Below are 26,812 nucleotides of genomic sequence, written 5' to 3'. Positions count from 1 at the left end.
CTTCCTCTAGCCTGAGATAGTCAGCGGTGTTATGAGTGGCCGCAACAAGGGCTGGTGTGGATTTGCTGTTGCTGTGGCTTCTGGCTCCAATGGAACAGCTTAATAGGTGGGTTTTGCGCATGTGCGGCAGTGCAGGTCTGATGTGTGAGCAATCTCCAGAGACAGCGCGTCCCACATCATCAGCGCCGCCACCAGAGACTGGGCGTCTGCGGCCGGAGGTGCCCAGCAAGGGCTTGTCGCTTCCCGCAGCCCCGGCATGAGCCATTCCCTCTGTGGGGAGCCGAAGGATAATATAGTAACGAAAAGGAGATGATTGATTCACTGCCCTCTTCATCCTCTGCCTTCGCCACTTCAATTCACCTCAGCTGTGGCTGCCCGTTGCCTTCATGTTCTTCTCCCTGCACTCTTGTCCCTGCTTCCCTCAATAAATAAGAACGCCTGTGAGCCGCCCCTGTCACCAGCAAGGCAGGCAGGCAGGCAGCAGCAGCGCCACCACAGAGCAAGTCAGTCCGTGGTTGGAGGAGGAGGAGAAGGAGGAGAGTACAGAGGGCAGGAGTCACCTCATAGCAAAGCAATGGCATCCCTCCTCCTCGCCTCAGGCTCTGCTGGGTTACACCGCTGTCTGCCTGCAGGAAACAAGGACAGCAAGAAGAGGGGGAATGAACCAGGGGGAGCCATTTTCTTTAGTTTGTGTCCCCAAAAATAGGGGTCGTCTTATAGATGGGGGCGTCTTATACATGGAAAAATATGGTAAGTTGTTGAGGCAAATAGGCATGAGTCTGTGTAGCAAACAATTTGCACTTGCCCAAATGGCACGGGTGGCTGCTCAACTCACATCAGGGTTCCAGCCCACATCTGTGATTTTAAAAATTGCTAATTACATATATTGTGTTTAGCGTCTAGCCTGGGCCTGAGTAAAGCGAATAGTTGTGATGCTGCATCTACAGCAGCAGCCCTGGGCACTGTCAAAAAGGCACAAGTATTTTGTCCAACCTACTTGCCATGTACCCACTAGCCTTCCACCTTATAATGGAGGGCAGAGGTGGGGCTGCCTCTCATATGCCCCACACCAGGCTCAACACTAACCCAAAAATAATCACCTTCTATTAGCAAAGAAACTTATATAGCTTCTTCAGTTCAATCCACTTCTCTCAACTATACTGCAAGGGTAGCAAAAAAATATAGAATTTAACCTGAGGTGCAGGATAAAAACCATACGATTCCACCAGGATCAGCTTGTCCACCAGTTCGGGGAAAATACTAGAGAACTAGGAAGACAGAGGGGAAAAAGAAAGGAAGTTTAGCTCTTTTACCGCAGGAACAAAAAGTGTAATTTCTATCACCTCTGCCTAGATATCATTTCTTATTCTCTTGTGTGTTTGTCACAGAAAAAAACTGTGTTTTGAGAAGAGACATTTCTATATAGATAAGTGAGTTCTGCAACAAAATGTTGCAATGTAGAATACTCCTGTGGAGGATGGTCTAGTCTTTGTCCCCTTCCTTTGGTTTTCTATTAAATTTCCAACAGCCAGACAGCATTCCATGCCTAATGAGCATGCTCAGTCTTCACTGGGCTATTTTTAATTTAAAAAACCCCTCTCTTATTAAGAGTTTGTTTCCTAAATATGTATTTGTATTTCTGAAAAGCTGAGGGTCTTCAGCCTGCCAACCCGTCCCTCTTGGGGATGGATGGTGAAGGTTTGGCAACATAAAGACTAGCACTCAGAGAAAGGAGATTGCTATTAGTGTAGATAAGTGGGAGCCACAGCACAGTGTTGCAGTCTATGGTGCTGCTGTTCAAGATCCCAGCCCTTCTATTCCTACTTCCCCCACCCCAAAATTTTATCCTCCACCCCAACTGAGTCAGCATTGTGTGGCCACTTAATTCTCACTGGGCTGTTGGGGGTGTTTCTTGTTGTTTTTCCCTTTTCCCTCGTGCCTACGGGACCACCTCTCTCTCTCTCTATGTCCCACAGAGGAACTTACGGTCTTCAAACAAAAACATCTTGGAGGCTGTGGCTCCGATCTGGTGGAACGCTCTGTCACAAGAGACTAGGGCCCTGCGGGACTTGACATCTTTCCTCAGGGCCTGCAAGACAGAGCTGTTCCACCAGGCCTTTGGCCAGGGCACAGCCTTACCCCCTCCTTTGGCAATCCTCACAGAACTCTAGCCCAATGGTTGCCATTAATTTGATTTGAATTTATTTTATAATGAAATGATTTTAGAATGTTGTACTATTTTATTGTTAGCCGCCCTGAGCCTGGCTTCAGCTGGGGAGGGCAGGATATAAATAAATTTATTATTATTATTATTATTATTATTATTATTATTATTATTATTATTATTACACACTTCTGCACAGAATTCTTCCAAGCCTTCTGATATGTTCCTCTTGTGTATGGATGGTGTTGTTCTTGCTACATAATCAGTGGCACTCAAACCCTGAACACTGGAAATAGAGGGAATAATGAAAATGCCCAGATAAGAATATACTCACCATGCCTGCAATACTCCCACCTGTAGGAAAGAAAAGGAAGTCGGGTTTATATGAACACAGAGTATGAACCACAGTGACCACCCATAAAATCCAAAGGGTATAAACTGACCAGCAATGAGAGAACAGGACCATAATTTGATAAGTGAACAAACAAGGAAGGGCGGGAGGTGATTACCGTATTTTTCGCTCTATAACACGCACCTGACCATAACACGCACATCGTTTTTAGAGGAGGAAAACAAGGAAAAAAACATTCTGAATGAAACAGTGGATGTATCATTTTTGGGCTTCATGCTGTGGCCACAGACATGTGATCTGATGGTGAATTTGGGGTGATCCAATGCCAAAATCCTGAGAATTCCTGTGGATCCATGCTTTGTAACCACGTTTTTGCACCATTGCAGCCCCAGGCAACAGTGGGTGCGTGATTTTTTTGGTGCAGGCTGTAGCCATGGACATGCTATGTGATCTGATGGTGAATTTGGGGTGACCCAATGCAAAGATCCTGAGGATCCATGTGGATCCATGCTTTTTAACCACATTTTTGCACCATTGCAGCCCCAGGCAACAGTGGGTGTGTGATTTTGGGGGGGGGCAGGCTGTAGCCATGGACATGCTATGTGATCTGATGGTGAATTTGGGGTGACCCAATGCAAAGATCCTGAGGATCCATGTGGTATGCTTTGTAACCACATTTTAAGTGGGGAGCGAAGGAAAAACAAAGAAGGGACATGAGAGGGGTGTGCAGAGAAGCAGCTGGCTAAGAATGCAGGAGAGGGATTTAACGGGTTGGAGGAAAGAAAGGCAAAAGTTTTCCCCCACCCAAGCCAGCCATCTCTCTCTCTCTCTCTCTCTCTCTCTCTCTCTCTCTCTCTCTCTCTCTCTCCCTCTCTCTCTCCCTCCCCCCCTCTCTCTCCCTCCCTTCCCCCCTCTCTCTCCCTCTCCCCCAGCAGCACCGGAGCTTGCCTGGAGGGGAGGGGCTTTCCCTGCTCTTTGTTCCGTTTCAGCAAACACAGCAACGAAACAGAGAAGGGTGGGCAGTAAGACCCTGAGGCAGAATGCAGGAAAGCAGCCGCTTCCTCTTCCCTTTTCCTTGAAGCTTCGCGATTTGATTTTTGCCTGGTTTTTCGGCTCCAGGGACCACACATTCGCTCTATAACACGCACAGACATTTCCCCTTCCTTTTTAGGAGAAAAAAATCTGCGTGTTATAGAGGGAAAAATACGGCTTCCTCGGGGACAAAAGTCACTTACCCAAACTGTGGCCCATAAGGGTAAACCGATTCCATTTCATTGCTAAAAAAAAAAAAAAAAAAAAAAAAAGAGCAAAGGAGAGGCTGAGTTAAGACCAGATAGCCCAGGTTTCATAAGCTCCCAAGCAATCGGCAGCATCACAATACAAACATTAGCCACATCACGGCTCAACTTGGTGCTTCTAGATGTTTTGCACAACAGCTCCCAACAGCAACAGCCAGCACAGCTGGAAATCATAGTGCAAAACATCAGGAAGGCACCAGGTTGGGGAAAGCTAGTGCAGGCTGTCACAGGCAAGAGACAGGTAGGTAGCCATGTTGGTCTGAAGCAGTCGAAATAAATTAATAAATTAAAAAATTGTCCAGTAGCCCCTTAGAGACCAACTAAGTTTGTTCTGGGCATAAGCTTTCGTGTGCATGCACACTTCTTTAGATACTTCTTGAATCTGAAGTCCCTCTAAAAGGGAATGCCTGATTGAGTTCTTTGATAAACAGGCAGCTAACAAGCTGCACAGGAAGAAATGGATGTTGGGAAATTGGGAAATGGTTAATGCTGCAATAGGAGCTAATCCCCTAAATTGCACAGGGAATGTTCATAGAGGCTCAGCTCCAACAATGCACATTTCCTACAACAAGGCTACCCCCTATGCAATGTGGCTGTGCTTTAGCATCTGAGAAGCACATTCACAATTATTAACTTGGTAACAATTTGCCTTCCACAACTAAAAAACAGGAATGATGTCAAAGCTCAATGCCTACTAACCGGTTTTACCAAACTAGATTAAGGTGAAAGGTTTACACCTACTCGTGAGAATTGCTACACTGAGAATTTACAACCTGTAAAACTGTAACTGTATGTATGTGCCAGTTGTGATTAGTGTTTTATTTTAGAGGCTTTGGAGCCTGTCTAATTAAAGCAAGGGCTGCAAAGTTTTATGTCTGGCCTTGAAAGTGGGTTGGGGAGAACTTGCTGGCTTCGGCTGATCAGGAAGTGTGAGAGAAACTGTCTTGACTGCAGCCAGGAGAAATATAGAGCCAGGCCACTGAGAAATTCAAACTGCCTACAGGCTACAAACAAATCCAACAGGCTCACCTGCTGCTACCCTGCGCACGTCACCCACATAATCCATGAAGTGATAGATTGCCCCAGGTGGGCGGTGGGATGACAGGCCGTGTCCTGCAAGATCAATGGCCATGTAGTAACAATCTGAAAGAGAACAAAGGGAAGGGAAACAAGTCAGGTGCCAAACCACACCCCTGTATAACATACAGTGGTACCTCGGGTTACATACGCTTCAGGTTATATACGCTTCAGGTTACAGACGCTTCAGGTTACAGACTCCGCTAACCCAGAAATATTACCTCAGGTTAAGAACTTTGCTTCAGGATGAGAACAGAAATTGTGCTCCGGCGGCGCGGCAGCAGCAGGAGGCCCCATTAGCTAAAGTGGTGCTTCATGTTAAGAACAGTTTCAGGTTAAGAACAGACCTCCAGAATGAATTAAGTACTTAACCTGAGGTACCACTGTACTACAATTTCATTGTATTAAGTTACTTGTGCACCACAACTAACTATTGTTAGCCAGCTGTTCAAATACAGTGGTGCCTCGCAAGACGAAAAGAATCCGTTCCGCGAGTCTCTTCGTCTTGCGGTTTTTTCGTCTTGCGAAGCAAGCCCTTTGACAGCTTAGTGGATTAGCGCTATTAATGGTTTTGCGACTTAGCGGATCAGCTGATAAGCGGCTTAGCGGATCAGCTGATAAGCGGCTTAGCGGCTTAGAAAAAGGGGGGGGAAGGGAAAAAACCCGCAGGAACTCGCAAGACATTTTCGTCTTGCGAAGCAAGCCCATAGGAAATTCGTTTTGCAAAGCACCTCCAAAACGGAAAACCCTTTCGTCTAGCGGGTTTTCCGTCTTGCGAGGCATTTGTCTTGCGGGGCACCCCTGTAAAGGAATAAACAACACAGGACCCAACAACGAATCCTACCTTTGGGGAGTAAGGGGATGAGCCTGTTGAAAGTGTTTGCATTGTCCAGCCACCCGTGCAAACAGAGGACAGGGCGGCCTTGTGGAGATCCCCATGCCTTGGCTGCGATGTGGCCCCAGGGGACCATTAACTTCATCTCTGAGATCATGTCTGAAATGAAACAACAGAAGCGTCTCCTGGTGATGATAGTGTTACCAGAGAAGGCAGTCTCACCTATGTCTCATAACCACTGGACACCAACACTGATCAGTGTGGCATAATGGTTAGAGTGTTGGACTATGACCTGGGAGAGAGACCAGGGTTTGAATCCCCAATCACTGGGTGACCTTGGGCCAGTCATACCATCTCTCATTGCAGGATTGTTGTGATAATAAATTGGGGAGGAGAACTATCTGCACCACCTTGAGAGAAAAGGTGGCATATAAATGTAATAAATAAACAAACAAAAAGTCGATAAACAGATTCTGGCCCTGTGCATCCAGTCACTGAAACAAATATATCAGGCAGCGCTGGTTTGTCTGGCTGGCTGCCTCTTCCCACCCCTTTCAGAAAGATTGTAAAGACTGTGTTTTAAGGCAACATTTGCTAGCGTGCTACCCTCCAGGTGTTTTGTAATGGCTGGGACTGACAGGAGCTGTAGTCCAAAACACCTGGAGGGTGCCAGGTTAGTGGCGGCTCTTTCAGGGCATGCTTTTAACATTATCTCCCCACCTCATGGAACTGAGGGCTTCATGGTGCTACAGTTTCAAGTCATTCTAGTTTTTCAGCATCTATTGTTTGCGATCATTTTATGAGCCCTTATTGTGTATGATATACATTGAAATACTCCCCTTTTTTCCTTCCCCTGGGAGAAAAAAAAGAGGGAAGGGTGAATGAGAGAAAGCACACAATGAGAAGTGAACTGACCACTGACCCTGAACTCTCCCCTCCAATGGTACAATTGTCTTAGAATGTGGTTGCTCCACTGGTTACACAGCACCACCGGATTCCATAGCACTCTGGTCAAGCATAGTTTCCATTTGGTCTTTGCTCCTGTCCGGCTTCTGGTCCAGTAGCAGGGGAGGGCAGAGTGACCCTGCTATCATGGTTAGATCAGTTCCTGGTGAAGTTTGGGCTTGCAGTGATGCAGGAATGAGGGAACCATTGGGATGGTCTGCCCCTATGGATATTTGGAACCTGACAATGATTAAGTGCTTCTTGACTCAGTGAGTTTCTGCTGCTCTTCCCCGAAGTTCCAGAAGCTTCTCAGCTCATTGCCAGGCAAGGAAACATACAGAAGATGATGGGCTTCCAGGATTAGCTTAAGGCCAAAGGCTGACCCACCACACCCCAACAAAATGTCTCTGAGCATGTCAGAGGTGATCAAGAGGAATGGTGCTTGCCTTTCCTGCCTCAGCCAACATGAGCCATCATTCTTTTACACTCACCCACTGATGGGGGCTACCAAGTCCAATAATAATAATGATGATAGTAACAATGATAATGAGGATGATAATAATTTTATTATTTATACCCAGCCCGTTTGGCTGGGTTTCCCCAGTCACTCTGGGTGGCTTACAGCAAATACAAAAACACAGTAAAATGTTGCTAGTGACATCTACATTTATGGGATGCTGATGACATTTCACAAGTCTCAATATTCAGGGTCTTATTCTCAGTTTGCAGTGCAGCCTTTGCCCACCAATGGCGCACACACACACCACAAACGCCATTAGGAAGCAAAATTTACTGCACAATTAACCATTTGGAAGGCTTTTCAAGGCTGCCTCAAACCAAAGCCTGGCATTGAGGTGGAACCTTTAGGTGTCTGTTTTGCCCAGGCTCACCACTCCCTTCCCACAAGAACCAACGTAGCTGGGAAACAGGACCCCTGCTTCAAACACCCAGTACATTTACGAGCACAATTCAAAGTGTTGGTGCTGGCCTTTAAAGCCCTAAACGGCCTTAGCCCAGTATACCTGAAGGAGCGCCTCCACCCCCATTGTTCTGCCCGGACGCTGAGGTCCAGTGCCAAGGGCCTTCTGGTGGTTCCCTCCCTGCGAGAAGTGAGGTCACAGGGAACCAGGCAGAGGGCCTTCTCGGTGGTGGCGCCTGCCTTGTGGAATGCCCTCCCATCAGATGCCAAGGAAATAAATATCTGACTTTTAGAAGACATCTTAAGGACAGCCCTGTTTATCGAAGTTTTTAATGTTTGATGTTTTATTGTGCTTTTAATTCTTTTGGGAGCCACCCAGAATGGCTGGGGAAACCCAGCCACATGGGCGGGGTATAAACAACAAATAATTGTTGTTGTTGTTATTAAAAGCAGCCTAAGTGGAAATGGTATTTATAAGTCAAGGGCTGTATGCACTCCCTCCATAGAGCACAGCTGACATCAAAACTGAGAAACAAGTTTAACTGCAGGTGCCTAAAAGTTACCAATACATATTTGAATCAATGCTATTGCATCAGTACTTATATGGTTACTGTGTAAGAGAGGAGGAAAATGAGAAGATAAGGCAGCCGCAGTTTACCTGTTTACTCGTTGACCTCTCACACCCTTATGCAACGCTGGACACATCAGAGGACTACTGACTAACCTACTTTTACTGCACGCATCTGTGCCCGTACATCCCATTAATTTTCTTAATTAAGCTTAATTTCTGAAACAAGCCCACTGGGGTCAGGACTATCTATAAAGCACAATAAAGTTGTGAATCTGTACCGGTGAATGGCTCCGGTGGCGAAGGGCAGGGTCGGCCGCCGCTGCACATGCTCAGAGGCACCCTCTCCTCCATTGCGTCTCACAGAGAGACCCAGCATAGACGCGGAGGCCTTCGCAACAAGTTGTGCCGCCCGCGGCCTGCCTTGTCGCCCCCTAACAATCCTGAACACTCAAGAATGCGCGCGAAGGGCTCGAAAAGCGTCTGTCGGCGTTTTCCTACTCGAACTACAGAGCTGGGCAGGCCCACGGAGGGGACTTTCTCCCGTCTCCAAAGCTGCTGACCCAGCGCCAACTCGGCCGAGCATTAACAAAGTGGAAGGCTGAAAACTCTGCTTAATAATTAAGAGGGGGAAAGTAACGGCGTGAAAGTACGAGGCCCCGGACCCGCAGGGACCGCTGCAATGATCCGGCCAAGTCACTCACCGCGGGACGCAGATCTCTGGCTTTCAAGCTGTGCGAAGAAAAGCAACTCTCTCCCCCATCTGCAGCTGCCGGAACCAGAGAGAAAGACTTCCCTCTGTGCGGCGAGATGCAAAGAGCAAGCTTGCAGCTCTTAAAGGGACCGGGCGCTCGATCCTTCTGCCTTTTCCTTGCTCTGGAATTCAGAGAGCGTCCTATGCAACCCTATGCAAGAATTGAATCCTATTGTCAGCTTGCGCATGTTTACTTGGAAGGTAGCCCCATTATGCTCAATGGGGTTTACTTCCAGGTAAGTTTGCACAGGCTAAGACTGCATGGAGGAAATCTCATTGAACATTTCCAAACTTAATTTCCAGTAAATATGATTGCATGGGGTTGCCCTGTAAAATTTAAGTTGTAACTGGGATGTTTGATCCTGACCAGGGGCCTGAAAGGAAGCTGGCTTATGAAATGGTGCAGCAAGGAGCATCATGGGTTGAAATCAGCATTTGTCACCGATATGGCTTGAAATGTGCAAAATATTTTATCATCTTTGTTTATATATTTCCACTGTTTTGAGCTGTCTGTCACATGTACAACTATCTGCCTGTTGGACACAAGCTGTGTGTATCCAAGGGGCAATAAGACCCTGGCTCTCTACGAATAATTTTGTTCCCTTGAGCCTACGGTGGCTGACCTGGAAAATCTGAGAGGATGGAGGATGAGGCCTTTGGGGATGTTATAGCTATGTCCCACTCCAGGGATGATAGTTTCCCTGCTGTAGGAAAAATAAGGACCCCATGCACCTTTTCAGCTTCCCTGACTGAACTAAACTGCTGCAGTTTGGATACTATCTGTTTCCATCCCCGGTACTGGGTAGCCTAGCCTTCACACACCTGGGTGTGTGCCTATGCACACACATTGTTATCCCTATAAGCACTGCATCCAAAACCTCAGTTTACTGGGTATATTCAAGCCGCCTTGTCACAATGAGAGGCATTTTGCTCCTAACAAAATACATAAATTGAAGCTAACAGCTCCAATGGTCCAATGTAGCCTCCCCTGGTGGCCACTACAGGTGAGTTCAGCCTTGGAAGTTGAATAGAATAATTGCTGTCCCGTTATAATTAGCAAGCAAAACATGATGGGGAACAGCAGGAGTCACTCTGGATTCATACCAGCTTCCAATCCACAGTGGTACAGTAAAAGGCTCCATTCTCTTGTTTGCAGCAAAAACCAGTGAAACATTTTCATGTGGCCAGTGAAATATTTTCATTTCTGAGCTGGAGTTGTAGCTGCCAGCTTTCTTCTAGCAGTGCCCTGGCCTGCTGCCTTTAACTGTTGTGTCATCAGAAGCAGATGAAATGCCCGTTGCTTCTTGTGCATGCCAGGAAAAGCTTTACCTTCTGAATTCCTGTTGGCACAGAATTTATGGTAAGGCACATCAGCCTGGCCAGAACGAAGACTGCAGTGTGGAAAGTAGTTATTGTTTCTCCTATTCACATTTGTTTAACACAAATGCATGGTTCCCCACAATATTTCAGAGGAAATTGTGACAAGCAAGGCTCTGGTACAAACACAGCTCTAGCTTAATAGTCCATAGAAACATCACCTATCAGGCTTAGCCGGCAAATAATTCAGAGGTTGCCTGACATTGAATCAACACTTAAAAAACTAAATCAATCCTAGTAAAATTCATTTGCAAAGATTATTTTGAATGGATCAGGTGTGTGTGCGGTATTTAGCAGCTTTCCCAGGAGACCCAAGTTCCACTAAGTCAATCAGCTCTTAGTGAAACTCGGACCTTACTGGAAAGCAATGAATACCACACACCTCTTCATTCAAAATAATCCTAGTAAATGATTTTTACTGGACAAGCTGAATGATCTAAGCATCACATCATCAACGAGGGAATCAATGTTCATTTAAGGGAACAGGCTCGGAAAAGTGAATGTAATATACTTAATAGAATGTAATATACTTAACAGATGGAGCATCAGATTAAGCATCAACAGGAAATCTCTTGTGAAGCAACATCTCCTGCATTCAGAGCCAGCCTTACCCTTAGCCAGAGTGAGTCTCCTTAGTCAGATTGTCTCCTGTGAATAGAGCTATTCAGTGCAGGTTGCCCTGAGCCAATACCTGGTCTGGGCTTTAAACTTAACAAAAGAGTGTGGAAAGTTTGGTGATGTGTTTCCATGGTAACTTAATTATTAAAGCATTTTCTGAATGGCTAACAGAGGTGCTGCCAGCTTTGAGGGGGCCTTCAGCAAGGTGCTTGCTTGGGGGGGGGAGGGGGGAAGCTACCATGGCCACATCCCTCTTCTCCTCCCCTCCACGGCTTGTGCCCCACTTTTTGTTTTTACTTGGGGTAGTCACCTGTGGTGGTGGTGGGAGCACACTTTTCTTTCTCCTTCCCTGGCTAGATGGCTATTCAAGGGGGCAAGGCGACCTGGGAGCACTATGCTGGGAGCCTCCCAAAGTGGCTGGGGAAACTCAGCCAGATGGGTGGGGTATAAATAATAAATTATTATTCAATTATTATTATAATGATAGCCCTATCAATGTGCATGGTGCTTTAAGTATTAGCGGACAAGTTCCTACGCTGAGTAACTATCAATCTGAAACACAACAGAAGGGAGATAAAACAGGGAAAGACATGAAGATAGAGGTTTCCAAGTCTGATGAAGGTGGTCCTGAATTCATGCCTTGGTCAAACCAACAGTGGGCATTCAGAAACACATAATCTGCTGCTAGAGAACACTAGCTCAGCTCCATTGTGTTTTTGCTTTTCTATATTGTCTCTCACTCTACAACTTGCCCACAGCTGACTATCAAGACATTGCAAGGCCAGTTTCTCTTCTGCATCCTGCCCTATAGGTAAAGGGACCCCTGACCAGTCGTGACTGACTCTGGGGTTGCAGCGCTCATCTCGCTTTATTGGCCGAGGGAGCCGGCGTACAGCTTCCGGGTCATGTGGCCAGCATGACTAAGCCGCTTCTGGCGAACCAGAGCAGTGCATGGAAACGCCGTTTATCTACTTGCACTTTGATGTGCTTTCGAACTGCTAGGTTGGCAGGAGCAGGGACCGAGCAACAGGAGCTCACCCTGTCACGGGGATTCGAACCGCCAACCTTCTGATCGGCAAGTTCTAGGCTCTGTGGTTTAACCCACAGCGCCACCCGCGTCCTATACCCAGTGCTTTTCTTCGGGGGAGGGAGGAGGAAATGTGCCGATACTCACCATGACGTTGTTACAGTAAGTGCTATGATTCTGACCAGTGTAGGGAGGGAAAGGTGCCAGTACTGTGTATCCTTGTGTACCCCCAGAAATACCTGACTTAATATGTGACCACTCTGGCACCACAGAAAAATCCCACCAGCCATCTGGGTTCCAGATGGGCTTTCTATCTGAAAAGAAAAGTAGGTTTCAGACATGTCTAGGGACATAGGGATCAAACAAGCATGGTAGCACATTTGGACAGGGAGAAATGTGTGTCATGGGCTTTGGTTCTTTCTCCACCAGCATCAAAAAGGAATCACTTTCCTGGAAAGCCTTTGTCACAGTTCCTTAATGAACTGGTTTTGTCCTAGAGGAGGAGGGGAGGAGCTTCTGTGAAAAGACCCACTAATCTGCTTCCTGGCAGGAGGAAAATTGGCTCAATCTTTCACTTACCAAAATATAAGGATTCTTAAAGGAAGCTGTAAAGAGAAAGATGTAGTGTAAATCTACTTATTAAAAAGAGCTACAGCCCTCTTTCCTTTTTTAAACAATCCCAGGTATATAGCAGTGTTACAATTTTTTAATGAATATATTCCAAATAATATTTGTTTGGAAAATGTTACAAGCAGTGGGGGTTTTTTCCTGGAGGTACTCCAGGTTATACAGTACTGGCAGCTCCCCCCCCAAATGTTAAAAGTGTGGCATTTATTATAACAACCTCATGATGAGTACCAGCACCATATACACTGGTTACAAGCATATTTCAGGTGCATTGTATTTCTGTATTATTTTGAGATTTCTAGCTTTTGCTAATTTATCCAGAGACTCAAAATGCCAGGCAGCAATGGCACAAGTAGGGTAGAAACATATGGAAACCCAGAAACCATCTGATGACTCAGGAGGATTGTTTTGTCTCCTTGACAGGTGCTTCTGTCGAAGCCTCAGTTGATCTCTGGAATCAAGAAATGGCCTGGGTGGTTGACAGAAGGTACCCCACCAGGCAGAACTTGGAGTGATGAAATGGTAGGTATGATGGAGACTAGAGATGGAGAAAACCTCATTATGAATCCAAGGAGGCTTAGACTAGAGTTTATGTTAGGACCTCTTGCGGTAATGAATTCTAGTTTGACTATGCACTGTGTACAGTAATACTTCCTTTTGCCTGTTCAGAATCTTCTAACATTCAGCTTCACTGGATGGTTGTGGGTTGTAATACCGAGAGGGAGAAAAGTTTCTCTCTGCCAATTCCCCCCTCCCCCAACTTCCTGAGTCCCTGTACAATTTGATGCAACTTGGATGCCACAGTTAGAGCAAATCCAGTGGATGGAACTTCAGCAACTGCACGTCATGAATACTTCTCAGTTTGTGAAGTCTGATGATTTGGAAAGGATACATAGGAGGAATAAAGTCAACTGCCCACAAACCTCAATTCCTGTCTGCTCTTGATTGCTGCCAAGAGCGCTTTTGGTCACTCTGGACTGGTGTTCCAGCTGCATCTGTTCCTAGAGAAGTCAGATCTATCTAGTGCCAATTTTCTAGAAAAAGAGGTGCCAGAACTCTCCATGAACACCTCCCTTGTTTTCTTAGAATGACAATGGCACCCACCTGAGAGGTGCTGGAGCTGAGTTCTGGCTGAAAAAGAAGCCCTGTAGCTATCCATGGTGACAACCCCTTCTGTTCTATCAAGACCAGATTATTGCAATGTGCTCTACATGGACCACCTCTGAAAAACATCCAGGCATGGATCACTGGCCCAGAATCTGATAGTATGTTACCAGGAGCTAGTTTTACACCTCTGTTAGAATAGTTGCATCAGCTTCTGGATTGTTTCCAGGCACAATTCAAAGTGCTGATTTTTTAACCCTTTAAAGCTGAAAACAACTTGGGTCTATTATATTATTCTATTTATTTTTGCTTTTGCTGCTGATTTTATTTTTGATTGCTACTAATATTATGGTAATTGTGCTTTAATGTTACTGTCTGCTGCCTTGGGACTAGAGTGAAAAGCAGACTACAAATACTTAAAATGCTGCCTTCTCCCTTAGGAGCTTCCCTGCTCTTTAAGACCCTGCTTGAGTGAGCGCATCCAGCAGGTACATAGGATAAGGTGCTTTCTGTGGCAATAGCGACAGTGTGGAACTCTCTGCCTAGTAAGGCTTGACTTTGCTCTGGCTCTGATGACCTGTCATATGGTTAAGATATGACCTTCCCTGTCCTGCCGCTGCCCTGCATGCTTGAGATTTTAAGGGGTGCTTAAGTTGTTGTGACCTGTTGTGACTGTTATCAGATTTGGTTTTTTTAAGGATGTTGTTGGAAGCCCCCCGTTGAGCATTTAAATAAAAAACATTGAAAGGTGGGCTAAAAATATGTGGGCTAAAAAGACAGAGTAGTTAATAAATGTATTTAAACTGAATTAATTTATCAATTGAATCATTAAAAAGCAAACGAGTAAACAGCTGCCGGTTTCTAATCCTTGGCATTAAATTTGCTTTTGTAGTTTGTAGGATTTTGCTTGCCACGCTCTGTAGCAGCCTCAAGTGCACAGAGCATCAGGCACTAGGACAGGTGGCCTTGGGCCAATTGCTCTCTCTTCACTTAACACAGGATTGTTGTGAAGATGATAAAGTGTGTGTGTGTGTGTGTGTGTGAGAGAGAGAGAGAGAGAGAGAGAGAGAGAGACCCTGTATGTTGCCTTAAGCTTCTGGGAGGAACGGCAGAACAAGAGAACTCTGCATTGTACAAAATTAATGGAAGTTTCTCAGATGGGGCTGGAACTCTTGACGGGCCCTGCTTCAGCGCCGAAATCCGTGCAGTGGAAATGCTAATTATCAACTGGCGGTCATTAATGCAAGCATTTCCCCTCAATTCGAACATGTTCTTTTGATTTTGCATTAATGGGCACCTTCTGTTGCGTCACACGGGCGGGGAGAAGAAGCGGGGTAGGGAAGAAGAAGCCCCCCTCCTTTGCGTTTCTGAGTAAGGGGGGCAATTGCGAGTTGTCCCTTAAGTGCCCATTCCTGGAACGAGGAACTTGGGAGGCCGGTTCCTTGGGCAGCGCGCAAGCTTCCCACACGCGACGCGCTGCAAAACTGCTGCACCCCCCGCCCCCCAGCCGGGAAGCCCGCGCGCCGGGAGCTGGAGCTGGAGCTGCGCGTTGCTCTCGCTCGGAAGAGCTCCGCAGTTCCCAAATCTTACTCTTCATTTGGTTCCTTGTCTTATTTTTTTAATTACTCGATTGGGGGGGGGCGGGACTTTTTTCTCCGACCCTTCACTGCAAAAAGAAATCGAGAGGTTTGGTGGGGGTTTACCCCCATTAAACAGCCAAAGAGAGGCATTCACAGTTTTGCAAATTGAGTACATTTCTTTCCCCATGCTCAAACCTTTCAGGGTTCTCCAGCAAGAGGAAAGCCAGCGAAAAGATTCGCCTGCTTTGTAAGCAAAGTGCAATGAAGTAAGTACGCAAAGTTCCTTTTGTGTTTTTTTGAGCTGCTTCAGGGAAGGGGGGGGGGGCGACTGGAAGCGGAGGTTTTTTTGGGGGGGGGGCTATAGGGAATATCTGGTTCCCCTACCAGTTAAGCCACCGACGTCATGAAGGTAAGAGCCAGACTGAAGCTGCAAACTTAACCCCCATTGAATTCATAAGACTTACTAGAGAGTAGACGTGCTTAGGATCCGGGTGCAAGCAAGTTAAGTTTGGGTCTCCTTGAAATCGAAGGTGCTGATGTTAAATCCTGACTGGGATCTAAGTTCAATGGACTTAGACTGGATCCAGCCCTATATCTATAACTGACAAAACTGGCCGTTCTCTTAAGTGTTGCTTCTGTTTTCCCGCGCAAGGCTTTCGGATCGCTGCCGAAGCACGCAAACGATGCGCCCGGCTCCCCTCCCGCGCTCGAAGGCGCCCGGGAGCCCGCGGAGTCATCCGCCAGCCCCGCAGACAAAGCTCTCAGCTGCCCCGGCGCCGCCAAGGCAGGCAGGAATGCCGCGGAAGGATCCGCAGCTGGGACCAATTAGTGGAGGGGGGGGGTTCCTGCGAGCTGATCTGGCGGCGGGAACCGTGCGGTGGAAAGAGACCTGGCTCCCCCCTTCTGTCTCCCTCCCCCTCCGATGGAAAGCTGTGCTGTTAGTTACCCCTGCCTGCTTCAAACGGGTTGTTTGAGTCACATCTCGGGAAGGAAGCAGTGGCTAACCTCAAAGCCTTTTTTAATAGCTCCTGGAGATGAAGAGAGACTGCAGAAGTAGTTAAACAAGAACAGATGTTGGTGTTGCAAACACCGTGCCCTTGATTTAGAAGTCCGGACTTGATTTAGAGCAGCTAACCCTAGAAAGCTGTAGAAATCTGGTGGCAATCGCCTAATCAAGAAGAGCCCCTGCAGGATCAGGCCCAAGACCAGTCTGGTCCAGCCTCCTGTTCTCACAGTAGATAACCAGATGCTTATGGGAAGCTCACAACAAGTAAGGCCTGAGTGCAAGAGATACTCCCCACTTGTGGTTCCTAGTCATTGGGACTCTGCCTTTGGTATTGGGCATGGGTAGGCAAACTAAGGCTGGGGACCGGATCCAGCCCAATCACCTTCTAAATCCAGCCTGTGGATGGTCTGGGAATCAGCATGTTTTTACATGAGTAGAATGTGTGCTTTTATTTAAAATGCATCCCTGGGTTATTTGTGGGGCATAGGAATTCGTTCATTTTTTCCCCCTTCAAAATATAGTCCAGCCCCCCACAAGCTCTGAGGGACAGTGGACTGGCCCCCTGCTGAAAAAGTTTGCTGACCCCAGGAATTGAAGATAATAGCCATTGTATCTTCCATGGATTTGGCTAACTCTCTTTTAAAGCTGGTGGTTATTGCTGCATCTTTTTAGGAGCCAATTCCAACATTCAGCTTCATTGGATGGCTGTGGGTTCTAATATTACAAAGAGGGTGAGAGAGAGATGCTCTGTGTCCACTTTCTTCATCCTCTGAATGGTCTTCCTGGTCGTCTTACCCCAGATGATTACTTGGAAGAAGGGTCCTCTTTCTTCACTGAGACATATGTCACTTAAGTAAGTATGCATCTGATTGTTGCTTTAAAGTCTTTGCAATGTGACTTAGAACAGTTGGTGTCGCTTCTGTGCATTGTGCTACCACTTCAGGGGCTCCCACTTGGAACAGGCTTGCTAAACCCAGGCTAGTTCACTGGGAGCTCCTTGAAGTTCTTCTTCAAAGCTTAGAAAAGCATAAAATTGGAGCTGGATAGGGCATTGGAGATCCTTTAATCCAGTCCTGTGCTCGGTGCTGGATTTTGTAACAAACGCATCCCTGAGAAATGGCTGCCTAGTATTATCTTGCCATGCCCTGTTTTAAACACGTAATCTGCTTCTATCAAAGCAAGTGTTCGTTTGTTGGTCACTTGGAAGACTGCTCTTCAGTTGCCAAGTAATCTGAAAATAATTGTAAAATGCAGGTGCTGTAATATAGGGGGCATTGTAACTAGTGTTTTTATTCAAAATATAATTATATTTTGAAATCTAGGAATTTCTATGTATGGTAATACTGGATTTGTTAGCAAGCTCTTGGCTGTAAGCTGGTACTACTGAGTACTGTACTACTAAGCTATTACTAATATTTATGTTGCTTGTGCCTGAGTAATTGCATTATATGACACAAAGGATGGGATCGTTTGGAGCAGGAGGTCAGTTACCTAATACTGCTGCTTAGCACTTAGAATACTGTCTACTGGATGCTATACCTCAAAAGGGGTTTTGTGGAGCTGGAGAAAGTTCAGAAAAGGGCAACCAAAACAGTCCCCTGTGAGAAGTTAAAATGTTTGCGGATTTTTGGTTTAGAAAATTGATTTGATTGGGGAAAGTGTTTTCTTCCTCTCTCGTGAAATTAGAGCTGAATCTTGGGATATATAGGACGGACAAAAGGAAAGACTTCACAGCACAATTCACTACTACAATGTGACAGTAATGGCTGCCTCCTTGGATGGGTGTAAAGGCTCCTCCTAATCAGGATAGCTCTGTTACCTCCAGTATCGGAGCCCACGTGCCTCTGAATACCAATTTATTGGGGAACACAAAAAGTGCCATTGCAGTCATTGTTCAAAACATCCTTCACCTTTCCTTAAAATGTGCTGTATTGTCAGTATTTTTGTTATTTTATCTGCATTCCTAAAATGGTGTTCTAGTCAGAGATGCTCTGTGCTCCAAAGTGCTTCCGCCCCATTAATGCAGGGGCAAGATGCTAGGAAGGGTTAGGGGAAGGGTGAGATTTCTTGGGCATGAATTTTGAGGGAGTTCTTCCTTAGTAAAAGATATAATTTGGAGCTGCTATGTTCTGTGTTCCTGTGTGGAAAAAGTGGGGTCATATGGATTTACGAAGTTCGGACTATATCCATTTGATATAATATTGGTATTTTGAGAGCAGGTGACTAATGAATATGAACATATCTATGTTCTCAAGAGCAGCTGGAAGGTTGCCATATTTCAAAAAGTAAAATTAAAAAAGTAAAATTGTTGAGATTTTTAAAAGAAAATAAGCTTTTGAGGGGAAACCTAACTCAAAAACAGTGATATTTTGAGCTGTTTACGCTGCTTTTTCCATTGCATTGCCATACATCCGGGTTTTCCCAGATATTTTGACTGTTAAGCAAAATTCCCCGGGCACCATTTTTACACCCGAAAACCAGGACATGTCAGGAATATTCCTGACGTATGGCAAGCATAGAGTAGCACCACTTACCACTTTGCATTAGTTTGTAACAAAATCTGGTCAGTCACAATATGAGTGTGGGGTGTAATTTGGTGCACTGTTGTTGGTATTAAATAGTTGTCCAACATAGTCCGATGAGGAGTGCTGCATTGTAACCAAAATAGTAGATCCAAATGCTTTACTCGAATGTTAAGACTCGAAAAACTTAACATTTTGATTAATAAACCATCTTCCATTTTGTTCGGATTGAGAAATAAAACAAATGAACCTCCTTTGGCTGCATTGGCAACACATTCCTATAACGTTCCTGTTCGGTCACAGAACTGATGCATAACCCCAAAATTCCTGCATTCCTACCTTGTGCATTGATGCCAGTGGCATAAATGAATAAGTCCAAGGTAGCATCTTTCCTTAAGTGTGGAGCCCATGCTTATCTTTCTGTAAGGACAGCTGACCCCATTCTGAGTTTGAAGTGGTTGTATAGAACAGATTACTGCCTCAAATAACCATGATTAGATCTTCATTGCTGTTTTATACTTATAATCAAATGTCTCATAACATTGCAAGATGTGATTATTTCAATCACATAATTCATTTATAATAATTACTTGTAAACTAACTAAATAAAAAAAAGGTAACATGCATTTGGAGGTACTATCGTTTTCTCTCTCTGCCTTTTTAATCAGTGTGAAGATATCACGGGCTTTCTCTGGCGGTTTAATTATAGACTGGCAGCTGCTCTTCATGGCTATACTTCGTTGGGGAGCTGACAGTCTGTTAGCAGGAAGAACCTCTCATACGAGTTTGAGTCAGCACGCTTCCAAGAACTGCTTTCAAGGTACTTGATAATGCATGTTCTCTCCTGTTCTGCTGTGCTGCTTTCTCCCCTAGTATCTCTTATGCTTTTCGATGTTTGCAGCTTCTATATTTTAGGCCCTCTTATCATTTTTGCTATTTGTTTATTTTTTAAAGTATTTATGTACCGCCCTCTCATAGAATATCAGGATAGTGCACAGCAACATAAAAACTCAACACAGAGACACGCAACAGTGCAGAACAATAAATTTGCTAGCTAAGATTCTTCACCTTCACAGTTTGGACTTTCAGTATCATCTTTGTGTGATAAGATGCCTCTCAGTTGGCAAAGTTCATTTCTGCTCCAGTCTAGAGTCAGATTTTGGGAGTTACTTTTTTGTTTGTAGTATCAGGTTCTCTCCCCGCCCCTGCCGCCCCAATCAGGAGAGCAAATGGGGAGTACAAAAGTCCCAGTTCATATATAACTGTTCTTTGTGCCAGTCATACTGTGCGACAGGAACTGATTTTGCAGCACAGCCCACGTCTACTCAGTATTTGCAGCTTGGTCAGAGCATGGCCTCTCTCTCTTTGCTCTTGAATTCCATAATTTCAGCAACTTTTTTTCACATCCCCAAGAATTAATGCACTTCTGGGTTCAGTTCCCTTATAAGGAGAGAATACTGGAGAAATTGTGGGTTTTTTATTGCCGTGTGTGAAAAGGAACATTTTCTCAGAATCACAATCCTTATGTAGGCAAAATGGGAGATAGCAGGAGGCTTGGGGGGAAACCCAAGTTTTGCAAAAGTACAAAGAAACTTTTTGGGGTGGGGAGAATGGCTTCGTTCATGTCAGCAGGCTAGGGGAAACCCATGCTTTGCAAACATGCAAAGCAACTTCAGGGGAAAAACTAAAAGTGAAAAAAATCTTCAACAACCCAGTGAAGATGGAGCGTGTTCCATGGTCATAGGATGGTGAGTATGTGCGCATGGAGTGGAGGAGGGGAAGGAGGGTGGTGGTAATAGAATGGACTATCCTAGAAAAAAACTGTGGCTGGAAGGAATCCTGAATACAAACTTTTCACACTGCAACATTTTGTTTTAGGATCAACTTCTGTCTGTTCATTTACAAATATGCAAGGTGGGACGAGTCTTAAGTTGAATCTGGGTTGATTTTGAAACTCCTCATCACCACTCTAGTTTGCTTTTTGCCTACCAGCTGCAAAACTTGGAACTCTTTCGCTTACTCCTAAAATTCAAACTGTTCTCCATCCTTTGGTGTGTGCACACAGAGACCACTGATTTCAGACTCTGCCCTGAGCAATAGTTGTGACCTTTGCAGTGCCCTTGAGTAGGCATGAACCATCAAAAGCCATAAAAGAAGCTGTCTGTCTATCTATCTAATCTTCTTTTGATGCCCCACAAAAGCATTCCCCTAATACCAGGATGTGAATATGTTTGCTTTAGATTCCACTCCACAGATTCGCTTTTAATTTTACATCAGTATTGCTAATGGGCTCACATTGTTTCCTTTTTAATCCATCTCCCATGTTAAGAATATCTCAAAAATATAATCCCTTGTAGTATACTATAGGCTAGGACAAATGGTGTAAGAAGCCTTTTTTTCTTTTCCTTTCTCTAAAGCTTATATCCTACCTTCCTTCAAGGAGCTCAAGGTGTTATATACATGCACAATTTATCACATTTTTCCATGTATAAGACAACCTTTTTTTTGAATTTTTTGTGATAAATTGAGGGTCGTCTTATACACGGGTTAATATGCTAAGTAAGCGAGGGCTGGTGCTGCGGCAGTAGCAGGGAAATGTTGGAGAGGAGGCTGCTTACCCGTTCTTCCCAGCTTAGGAAGAGTATTTGGTGAGTGCCAGTATGTGGTGTATTACGGCACCAATTTCGTCAGCCAGAGTGAGGGATCACCGAAAAGCTGCTCAACAGCTCAGCGAACTTACAAAAGAAGCTCACCAACTGTTGAGGGCTCCAAAAAATAGGGGTCGTCTTATACATGGGGTCGTGTTATACACAGAAAAATACGGTATCTTCAAAACAACCCTGTGAGGTAGGTTAGGTTGAGAGACAGTAACACACTGAGGTTCCCGAGTGGATATTTGAACCTTGGTCTGCCAAATCCCAGCCTAAGGGCTCACCCACATGGAAGTTTAATGTGGATTGAAGCAACGTGTGTGTGTATGTCTCTCTCTCTGTCTCTCTCTCTCTCTCTCTCTGTCTCTCTCTCTCTCTCTCTGTCTCTCTCTGTCTCTCTCTGATTGTTTGTGGTGTCCACACAGCATCCTCATCCTAGTGACAGCTACCACTTATCCCCACTAAATTTGGATTTTCCCAATCCACAGATAAATCTCAATAAAGGAAGAAAACCCAGTGTAAGACCACATGCTACTTGCCCGTGAACACACTGTGCATTGCGGGCGTTGTTTAAATGTGTAGTGATGTCTTTCTGTTGCCACACCCTTTACTTCCATAGTGTTTCCATCAACCCAAAGGAAAGGATGTGGCCTTCTCTTTTTCACCGGTTGTTACTGAAGGCACATTCAAGGCATTTTTATTTTTAAAATGTTACTGTTGGACAGAAGCGCTGTTGTACAAAACAGCTGTATTAAATAATAATAAAGCAGCTCCAGATCCTTTCCTGGTTTGAAGCAACATACACTTAAAAAAAAAGAAAAGAAGTTTGCTCTTCCTTGCAAATCTAGTATATCTTCAGAGCAAGAATTACATTTTAAAAAATATGGGCAAACTACTTGGAGCAACACAGACACATTTTAAACTTGCTTTTACTGCTCTTTAGTGCAAATCTGGCATATTATGTATTAGGTTGTTTTTTAGTCTTGGGTCTATATCCGTTTTTAATGTTTGTCAGTCATTTTGAGTTCATTTTTTCAAAGTGACATAATAATAGTATAAATGTGGGTCCACTAGTTCATTTATTAACGATTTCACAAGCAACCTGCAGTTGGAAGTATACTGTTTCTAAATAGTTTTAAAGGCACTGAAAATAAGTTTTAATAAAATATTTTATTGCTTATTTCTTTACACCATGATATGAGACGTTAAGAAGAGAGTTTGATGGTTCTTGGAAATGTGGAGAAATTGTTCTGAAATGTGTGTTAAAATTCCAAAGGACAGTGGAAACTTCAAATTCTGCCAGAAACTGGGAGTGGGGCAGTTATGAGCTATTTTGGTACAATTCATAACTATCGTTAGTCATGCCAAAACACTGAAGGCAACCATGTTGAAATAATCATTCTTTGCTGCCATTTGCTGCAAGAGACTAACATGGCTGCTTTCCCAGCCTGGTACCCTTCAGATGTTTATGACTTAAACTCCTATTGTCCCCAGTCATCTGAAGGGCACCAGGTTTGCAAAGCAAGTGTGGACTTCTGGGGTAGGGAAATAAACTACATACTAGTGCTCCCCAACTTTCTGTTTGTTTGGTTTTTACAGTGGTATTTTGATACAGCTGCTTCTGTCTTTGATATGCCATTGCTTACCTTCAATTCATCCCTTCTTTTTGCCCAAGTAAGGGCCCAAAACGTACCCTCTCATTTGTGTGTGTGTATATTCGCAGGACTGAATATAAAGACAGTGGTGGCATCTTCCTGTGATTTGCAGGCTTTCTGAGAGATGATCGGAGAGAAGGCAGATGAACAAACTCAGCAGCTTTTCCACTTCACAGAGGCAACACCAAGAGTCTCCTTTTAGCCCAACATCAACCAGATTGCTGTCTCACTACCGTGCATTTCGTGATCGTGAATGGGAAGTGGTGGAACGGTCGCTTGGCCTCCTGCAGGCCAGTGGATTTTACTGGGGCCCTTTATCTGTTCATGAGGCCCATGCTAGGTTACTGCAAGAGCCGGTGGGGACCTACTTGCTACGAGACAGCTCTCAGGGAAACTGCCTTTTCAGCCTCAGCGTCCGCATGCCGTCTGGACCCGTCAGCCTCCGGATCTCTTTCAGCAAAGGCTACTTTTGGCTGAAGGACTGGTTTTCGGACTGTGTACTGAGGTTGCTTGAACTAGTGGTGGCAGGAACCAGGACTAAACCCCTCCACTGTGATGCAATGGGAGAAGCTCCTCTAGTATTTTCTGAGCCCCTCTGCAGGGAGCATAGGGCTGTGCCCACGCTGCAGGAACTCTGCCAACGCGCCTTACCTGCTTCCAGCAGGACTGGGCGGGGCAGTTGTTGGACTCTACCTCTTCGTTGGCAACAGTAACGCCAAAATGTGTGGGGGGGGGGCAAAAATATGCAAATATTGATGACGCCAATGCGCTAACAGAATGAGTCATTGCTTTTCCTGCTTTCTTAGGGTCTGTTTCCATTTCCTTTTATAGGCTAGAGGTAAACATTGCCTTTCATCCGCAACTTGGTATTCCAGCTGCCTAAGCCAGTCTTTCCTGATGGAACATTGAAACTTGGTTTCAGAGATCTGATGCTGAGATAGGACTTAGTGCGTAGAAGTTGAATGCTGATCTCTAGAACCAGAGAGGCACTGCTCTGTGTATATGGGAGATTATTGGAAAACTTAGGTTGCTAACACTTACCTGCGAGTAAGCTTCATTGAACTCAACAAAACTCACTTTGAGTTGACATGTAGAAGATAGCACTGTTATACTTGCAACCAAGCCTTCTTCTCAGTGGGGCAGGTTCAGCAGTGTCTAGCTTTCTCCTCCATGCATCTCCCTAAATTCTCTTTCCCACTGGGTACTGTCCTCATTGTGTCAGGGTAGGAAGTAGGCTTCTATTTTAGCACTTCCCAGCAACTCCATTATTTGGCTTAAGATTAGCATTATTTTATAAGAAAAATGTGAGTCTTTAATACAATAGTCAAGATTATTGTATTTGGTGAGTCACACTTGTGGAAAAATAGAGGAATTTAATGAAGATTAAAAAGAATCTATATCAGATTAAAGTAAAACCAACCAACCCCCCCACTACCTAAAACAAGTGGTAGCCAGTGTACAAGGGATTCAGTCGAGAATAAGAAATGAAAAAGGTGCATATTCAGAGTAAAAGGGTAAGTAGAGGTTTTCACTTGTTCCAGGCTTACTCAGACTATAATCCTATACCCTCTTGCCTGGGGACAAGCCCCACGGAACTCAGATTGAACATCCAAGTAGACATACTATATAGGATCACAGTATAATAATATTTTAGTAATTGTCTTAATCCGCAGTAATTAAAAAAGGTGCCTAAAAAGCATTTAATGGTATTTATTTAGCGAGTCTTGTAAAAAGTGTGCTGCTGTCATTCAGTGGGGGAGAAATGGGAAGAACTCTTCATTAAATGTGTTCATCCTCCTTTTTGTACAGCAGTGTTTTCATAAAAGTGAACTCAATTACTGTAATGTATTGACTTCTGCAGTTTTGTTATATGTAGACTGTTTGCAGCATCTGGATATCTAAGTGTATTAGTGGTGAATCTGGATTTTGGAAACCATACCATGGTTTTATCCTCATGATTTATGCAGCTTGATTAAAATTAACACAGTTGTTTGGGGCATTTTCATGGCTCCTGCTACAAACAAAGGAGTACAGCAGGAGGCTTGGAGAAGCATATCGAGAAGAGCCATCTGAGCAGCATCTTCAAAATTCAAGGTGACACTGGGACTAGCCTAGGATGGAATTTCTTACTTCAGTGGTCTGCATAGAATGATGGGTGTAAGAGCACCAGAGGCCTGCTATTCCACCATCCTGTTCTCAGTGGCCAAACAGATGCCTACATGATCCACAGACCCCTTCAAATCTCTGGGGTCGTTCAAGACTTAGTCATACAGTACTTAGAATAGGCCCATTGGGATTAATGGGATTAAAGTTAGTCATGACCTGCTTAAGTGTCGTTGATATCAGTAGGTCTACTTTAAGCATGGCTAATTCTAAAACCAACTTTTGTCACCCGTACACTTACCTGGACGCAAACCTCACTGAACTCAGTTGGAGTTGCATCCGAGTAAACATGCATAGGACTTCACTGTTGTACCGTTCAAATCAAGGACAGATACCAGCCAGAAGAAATGTATCCTTTTAGAACGCTGATTGAAAGATTACCATCTTTAGCAGGAGCCAAAAAAGCAATGGAGAAGGCAACTGTCTGATATGTAGTGGGAAGGAGTTCCAAAGGGCACATTATGCGGAACAGGCCTCCGGATCAGATGGTATCTGCAGAACTCAGTGGTTGGTTGGGGATGATACAATCTCTTAGGTATCCTGGTCTCAAACTGCATAGGGCTTTTTACACCAGCACCTTGAACCTAGGCCTAATCAACGACTGAATTTTTAGATCCTTTACTGCAGCAATGGGGAACCTGAAGCCCACCAAATATGGTTGGTTTACAACTCCCATCATCCCAGGCTGGCTGGGGCTAATGGGATTTAGAGTCCAACAAAAACTAGAAGGCCACAGATTCCACAGCTAAGGAATGCCTTCCCATCAGATGTCAAATAAACAACTACAGTATCTGACTTTTAGAAGACATCTGAAGGCAGCCCTGTTTAGTGAAGTTTTTAATGGTTGATGTTTTATAGTGTTTTTAATACTCTGTTAGGAACCGTCCAGAGTGGCTGGAGAAGTGTGTAGGCTTGTTATAACTTCACTCTTATGTATCCTGGCAGCTAATTTACAAAGAGAAATAGAAAGCTGTTATGCAGTGCCCCCTTGTGAGTGCATATGCCACACAGTCTTATCTATGGAGTGTCTTACATCTATCTTCTGCCTCTGTTACATTTGAATGGAAACTTCTCCTCCTGATGGCTTTAATTACAATTTATTAGCAACAGCAAACTTTTGATACAGATCAGGGTAGGAAATAATAGCTGAAAAAGGAGGGCATTCAGTTGTGAGGATTTTGCGGGTGTATCTTTATTTCTAGCAGTTCATTGTGTTAAGCGAATGTGACAACTTGAGCTTCGGTTCTTGGAGCATACTGAATTTGATTTTAAGGTGCCATCACTGTAATCTGATGTTGAAAGATCTTGACAGGCTGCAATAAATGGTTGCCTCTGCAAAATGACATCAGCTGCCTTTGCATTTAATTGGAAAATAGATATTCTTAGTGGCTGCATGTTTACCCGAGCATGAGCATCAACCAGAGCTAGTAGTTATTGGCTGTGATATCTTTTGGTGGACAGGGTTCAGCAAGCAGAGATTGTCTTGTGGCAGGCCACCCCAATCCCCATGCGGTGCGAGATTCTAGGGGTTCCAGGTGCTTATCCAGGATTTGGCTTCCCTGGGAGGAGA

At 44.7% G+C, this 26,812-nt stretch overlaps 2 protein-coding genes and 1 long non-coding RNA gene across 9 annotated transcripts in view; 1 reads left to right on the top strand and 2 right to left on the bottom strand.

The window, feature by feature from the left end:
* Positions 1 to 16,005, bottom strand: part of SERHL2 (serine hydrolase like 2) — a 23,472-nt gene extending 7,467 nt beyond the window's left edge. The window contains exons 1-6 of one of the 5 annotated variants that reach the window (XM_081877653.1): positions 15,710 to 16,005; positions 5,736 to 5,885; positions 4,844 to 4,957; positions 3,752 to 3,793; positions 2,499 to 2,518; positions 1,194 to 1,268 (exon numbers count right to left, since the gene is read on the bottom strand). In XM_081877653.1, the coding sequence (XP_081733779.1) occupies positions 1,194 to 1,268; positions 2,499 to 2,518; positions 3,752 to 3,793; positions 4,844 to 4,957; positions 5,736 to 5,883 (399 nt within the window). In that variant the 5' untranslated portion in view covers positions 5,884 to 5,885; positions 15,710 to 16,005. Of the gene's footprint in view, positions 1 to 1,193; positions 1,269 to 2,498; positions 2,519 to 3,751; positions 3,794 to 4,843; positions 4,958 to 5,735; positions 5,886 to 8,439; positions 8,803 to 8,862; positions 9,026 to 15,709 lie in introns of those variants that run through there. The other 4 variants (XM_081877652.1, XM_081877651.1, XM_081877650.1 and 1 more) reach the window with 4 other exon arrangements.
* On the top strand, positions 14,442 to 26,585 carry LOC309350640 (suppressor of cytokine signaling 1-like). 2 transcript variants are annotated; one of them, XM_081877688.1, is made up of 4 exons: positions 14,442 to 15,511; positions 16,924 to 17,104; positions 19,483 to 19,593; positions 23,148 to 26,585. In XM_081877688.1, exon 4 carries the CDS (start codon positions 23,223 to 23,225, stop codon positions 23,790 to 23,792), a length of 570 nt encoding a protein of 189 aa, XP_081733814.1. In that variant the 5' UTR covers positions 14,442 to 15,511; positions 16,924 to 17,104; positions 19,483 to 19,593; positions 23,148 to 23,222; the 3' UTR covers positions 23,793 to 26,585. The 2 variants fall into 2 exon arrangements, with proteins under 2 accessions (XP_081733814.1, XP_081733813.1); XM_081877687.1 differs by having other exon boundaries at positions 19,442 to 19,593.
* The window catches only part of LOC309350656, a 28,073-nt gene continuing 27,584 nt past the window's right edge, over positions 26,324 to 26,812 (bottom strand). For both annotated transcript variants that reach the window (XR_014160475.1, XR_014160476.1), the window contains one exon: positions 26,324 to 26,801. This is a non-coding gene — a long non-coding RNA (uncharacterized lncRNA). The remainder of the gene's footprint in view (positions 26,802 to 26,812) is intronic.

This window comes from Podarcis erhardii, assembly GCF_964252035.2.
Source record: "Podarcis erhardii genome assembly, chromosome: 10".
Lineage (NCBI taxonomy): Eukaryota > Metazoa > Chordata > Lepidosauria > Squamata > Lacertidae > Podarcis > Podarcis erhardii.
This window is presented reverse-complemented; position numbering and strand designations above follow the sequence as displayed.

Coding starts and splice junctions, on each gene's coding strand:
- LOC309350640 (XM_081877688.1), top strand. CDS start 23,223: ATGAACAAACTCAGCAGCTTTTCCACTTCACAGAGGCAACACCAAGAG.